The following is a 5,536-nucleotide window of genomic DNA, read 5'->3' as shown; positions in this document are numbered from 1 at the left end:
TAATCAATCGTTTCTAACACACAGCATGCACTTTGTTTTCTTTCTAGAGGTTTAACGTCATCGCAATAGTCAGGTTAATGAGGAAGGTTGTCAATGAGACTATAAAAGAAAAGACGACAAAGAAAGTCAGATCAGTGAGGAAATATTCAACATCTGAATCGTTTGAATTGGGACAGAAGATCTATTTCGGTCTCTTCAATGTTCAACTATCCCCGACCAAGAAGGACATGCAATTTGTAACGTTAATCCCCACCCAAATTGTATTTAATTCGTGCTTCCGTCAAAAGTGAACTGTCATTTTGTGAGTTTATCATATATAATTATGTTCGTTAGCAAATGTTTAATGCCAGCGGCAAAATATATCTATCCCGTTGACACACACACTATCGGGGTATGTATCGGTTTGCTTGGACTCTCTAAAATGACGGAGAAAAATTGCAAAGAAGGAGAAGAGACAGAAGACGAAAACACTATTGAAAATGAACGGAAAGTGTCGGCCAATTAGCATCAGTCTTCGCTAGAATATTTAGTACAGATAGGAAAAGCATGCGAAACATGTTGTAATGAAAAATATGAAGAAGAAAGGTACATTTTTGAATATGTGATAGGAGATACAAGTGGGACAGGTAAGTGGTTAGTAAATCAAATGCATGCGCACATCATTGAAATAACCAGGTGTACATAAACAGCCAAAATATTTTATCTTAAACGATACAAACACAAAAAGTTTATATTAAAAGCATGAAATTAAAAAACAATAACTGTGACGCAAACATACCTGTTCTGATGCGAGAATCCGCAAAGGCGGAAGTGACGACATACCGTCCATTTTGACTTGTGGAAATCGTTTACATCTAGCCAAGTTCAATCCATACATGTTTGAAATGGATCCGCCTGCAAGAAATAACCTGTTATACCTTCCCAAGTTCACGTTTAACTGATTTTATATTGCTTTGGGATCTCCATATTCTGTATATGTTTGCATTCGTATTTATCGACCTTATTATGTTCATTTCAATCTCGTTATACATTTGTATTTCCCTGATAGCTTGGTTTATTGTCCTGTGAACAGCCAGGGTCATAGTTGTGTCCTGACTCTACCAATACTGACACACATGTCATCGCCACTGTCGAGTGGTACATCGTAGGCTTCAAGTTGTTGTCTATTCCGTTAAATCCCAGATTATTTTTATAAGTAATAATAAATATTTAGTATATTGTTACCATATATGGGAACATCCATACCGAGCTATTTATCTCAACCATACATTACCTGGGAAAGTGAATTACCGAGCCATATCTCACAAGTATACATTACCTGGAGAATTGTATTACATAGACATATGCCACACATATACATTCCCTTACAATTTAATCACTAAAATTTCACTATATTTTCATATACACCGGTAGTGTATTATGTATTGTATCTACCCGGTACTTTATTGTGTATGCACCGGTTGACCTGTAAGTTCCGTTAGTCTTCCTGTTATTGTTTTGTCGAGACGAAGTCAATGGCCAAAGGATAACCAAAATTATGAGAGGCAGGCAAAAAAAGGGTCAAATTGACTAAAATTAAAAAAAAAACATCTTCTCATGACCCCAATAAGGTAGAATCAAATAATCTTCATAGATAAGGCGGCTGAAGGTATCGCTGTGGCCAAGTGGTTAAGGTGTCCTGACACTTTATCACTAGCCCTCCACCTCTGGGTTGCGAGTTCGAAACCTACGTGGGGCAGATGCCAGGTACTGACCGTAGGCCTGTGGTTTTTCTCAGGGTACTCCGGCTTTCCTCCACCTCCTAAACCTGGGCACGTCCTTTAAATGACCCTGGCTGTTAATAGGACGTTAAACAAAAACAAACCAAACCAAACTGAAAGTGTTTACCTAAAGTTGTGAATTTCATGACCCAAGACTTTCACATTTGCCGGTGTGGAGGAGGCACACAAAAAAGGGTCACCTTAACTGATTGTTTTAATTCAGGGAATGTGCATAACTGCCACATCCCACAAGCATACATTACCTGGACAGAAGATACCATCTCCTGAAGATAATCCAGCTAGTCCTAACATTCTGTTGACCACGTATTTCTCCATAACTGTAAACACGGGAGCAACTTCATATGTAAACCTAGAAAACAAACAGGCATATTCAACACAACTGTGAGACGACTATGGATACAGGTGCGTCCATGTCTCAATTATTATCTACAACTAGGGTTGGGAATTTAACCTACAAAAAAGTACAAAATTAACCAATGAATCTTACAAACTTAAGATTGGCGATAGGGTTGCCTGATAGACTATTGATAAACCCACTGAAAAAAACCGTAAGTCGCTATGTGCTAACATGATTTTGCTATTGTTTTTATACAGTGCTTACTAAATTGAATCAGCAGGGTTATAATAGAACAGGAAAATGAGGCTTAGCGAAGTCCTTTAATATTACAGGATAATCATAATTACGATATGTACGCATATAACTTCCCTAATGAAAGATAAACAATGTAATTACATTTGATTAATTTCATTCGTGTGGAAGTGCCACATTAGCGTATTATTTTCCAAAATATTTACATATATAGAGTAAGCCTGACTAAAATTGTGCATATATAAACTTACATGCTTGTGTTGAGAGCGTCGGTGAGCCACGCCCCGCCCATTGTGTACTGGTCCATTCCACCATAAAGCTGGTTAAAGAACATAGGGTGACCTGAATGAACAATAATCATCATGTAAAACAAAATACATAAAACGTGTAATATGCTAACGTTGTCCAACTCAAACTAGCCCAGCCGAACTGAAACTAGCGGTGGAAAAAACAACTAACCATGCCAACCTAAAACAACTAGCACTTGTGACGTCACGTTCGATAACACCAGACGTGGACTGCTTCGGCCTCAGCTTCCCTCGGCAAAGTAAGTGTTTCTAGAGAAATATTTCCCATGAATTTTCGCCTATATGAAGTTTAAGGAACGCTTACAACTGAAAATGTGTTTTGAAAACATAATTTAAATGCATTTGTTGAAGATTTCTTTCCAACAATAGACGGTATTCAGTGTGAGCTATAATAGTGCTATAAATAGACCTCGCACCTGCACGACTTTTTACCTTGTCATAGCTACAATTAAGTTTGGACCGTTTTGTGTGTACGTTATGGCTAGCACTACGACTAATAAAATAATCGAAGAGCCCACCACATCGAAGAGAGTAAGACAAGAATCTGACAGTAGTGGCTTTGAGTGTACTCCCGACTCACAAAATAACAAAAACTCACAATCAAAAAAGAAAGAAAACGATAAACAACGAGATAAATTTTTTAGAGCAGAATCAAACCAAAAGACCATATTTGAATATACGGGAAAAAGTGCGACAAACAAAGACGTTGCAATTGATGAAAGACTCGGTAAGATAGAGGCCTTGCTGCAACAAGTTGTAAAAAATAGGAGACCGCAAAGCAGAGACAGCAAAATTTGAATCGGCAGTAGAAAGGCTCCAACATGATTTTGCTAAACAGATAAGCATTCTTAAGGAAGAACACAAAAAAGAAGTAGAAAAGTTAAAGGGAGAAATACATGGCCTTCATATTACCAAGGACAATTCCATACGTATATGTGGTCTACAAGACACCGATGAAAGTGAAACCATACAAAATACTACTGTGAAAGTGATGACATTATGAAAAGAAAAACTAAAGTTGGACATCAGGGAGATTGACGTGGACACTGCACACAGGTTCGGACCATACCGACATGGAAAACCTAGAAACATTATATGCAAATTTTCGCGTAGAACCACGAAATTTGCGATAATCAAAGAACGCTCCAAACTTAAGTCTAAATCAGGACTTGCTTAAGAAAGCCTACCAATACCCACAGATAACATCAACATGGTATATGAACGATAAAATTAAGATTAAAAACAAAAGCGGCAGAATCTTCCAAGTCAATGACCATCAAGTTTTCGAAAACATATTGCAATCTCAGTAACTGGCCCGGTGACTTTGTATCAAATACATTGTTTAAACAAATCAATTTCAGTAGCCAGTAGAGCTACCCATAACGTTTTCTGTAAACTGACCAGTTATACCGTTGTTTTTTGGGGTTTTTTTTCTTTCTTCAGTATCCTTTTTATTTCTTTGTAACTCTCTCTCTCTTTCCAATATTAAAATCGGAGATTTTTTTTATTAATCAAAATACATATATAGTATAGATCATAATTGTATCTAGGTTATGATGTCTGATCCGAAATTAACCTTAATTCTCCCTTTCCAATATCAAAATCACAGATTTTTTTATCAATCAAAATACTGTATATCAGTACAGTATAGATAGATTTAGGCAATGAGATGCCTGGTCCTAAAAAAATATCGCTTTAATAGGTTTAATAGGCTAATACTAGCTTTATAAAAGCATTATCACATTCCTATGCCTAGCGTCTAAGCTATAAGATAACTTTTATAATGTCTACGCTATTTTTTTTAACGTGATGCTAATCATGAGATGTCAACAACTCTTTGCTGGATATGGCTAGTATAAAAGTGAATTTCCTAGTCATGCAAAGATATTTAATAACTGTTTTGTATTGATATTCTAGTATGATATATTGAGTGCAGTGTCAGTGTGTTCAATATTTAAAAAACAAATTACATTGTAAACACATTTTTGTGTCATCAGGAGTGCATAGAGTGCCTTTACAGTATCTGTATTTTTTTTGTGAAAAAAACATTACTTATATATTATCATTTATTTTTTTTTTTAAATATATTCTTAAAATATATTTATTACAAATGTATACACCCCTAGACCTGTGCTCTGTTATAACTAATTAAGCTACATATGTGAAAATATAAATTGAGCACATCTACTCTAGTTTTAAATTAGAATATAATTTTAACCCTATAAAACTATAAAAGTAGTGATAATAAAATCAGCCACTTTCACACCTAATATCACTGTTCATATTGCTAAAATACACCTTTTACTCTGCTGTATATGAATGAGCACTAAATTATACTGAAAGAAAAAAGTAATAGGCCATTCCTCTTTTCTTTATAATAATAATATATATATATATATATAAATATATTCATACTTACATTTTTTCTATAATTGTTTAATATGCACACATACTAGTTTATTTTACTGTGACATACACTCACAACAGTGTATATGTAATCCAGATTTTACTGTCCGGAATAACGCAACCGGAAATCGCTTCGATTTTTACACAACATAACCTCACTTCCGGGACACCCTGAAACAGTTTCATTTTCACAACACCAACTACAGAATATTAGTAATATAAGCTCCCGGTTGTTCAGCGAACCCCTGAATTCTACAACAAAGCAAGTAATGTCATTTCCGGACATCCTCTTAACATCATGACTTATATCACTGAAATACACAAGTTTTAAGTTCTAATAACCTGCAACCATGATGGTGTACATTGTACGCGAGTTCCATACCAAACGTTAACGTACGCAGACCAACATTTACTTACGTAAGCTCACCATTTTCATTAAGTCAACTACTTAT

At 35.5% G+C, this 5,536-nt stretch overlaps 1 protein-coding gene across 1 annotated transcript in view; it reads right to left on the bottom strand.

Annotated features, from left to right (window-relative positions):
• Window positions 1–2,785, bottom strand: part of LOC117340672 (cysteine sulfinic acid decarboxylase-like) — a 7,396-nt gene extending 4,611 nt beyond the window's left edge. Inside the window, exons 1-3 of the mRNA XM_033902437.1 lie at window positions 2,622–2,785; window positions 2,024–2,130; window positions 779–894 (exon numbers count right to left, since the gene is read on the bottom strand). Coding sequence (XP_033758328.1) covers window positions 779–894; window positions 2,024–2,130; window positions 2,622–2,734 — 336 coding nt within the window. The 5' untranslated portion in view covers window positions 2,735–2,785. The remainder of the gene's footprint in view (window positions 1–778; window positions 895–2,023; window positions 2,131–2,621) is intronic.
• Between the last annotated feature and the right edge of the window lie 2,751 nt (window positions 2,786–5,536).

The sequence above is a fragment of the Pecten maximus genome, chromosome 13 (assembly GCF_902652985.1).
Source record: "Pecten maximus chromosome 13, xPecMax1.1, whole genome shotgun sequence".
In the NCBI taxonomy this organism is placed as follows: domain Eukaryota; kingdom Metazoa; phylum Mollusca; class Bivalvia; order Pectinida; family Pectinidae; genus Pecten; species Pecten maximus.
This window is presented reverse-complemented; position numbering and strand designations above follow the sequence as displayed.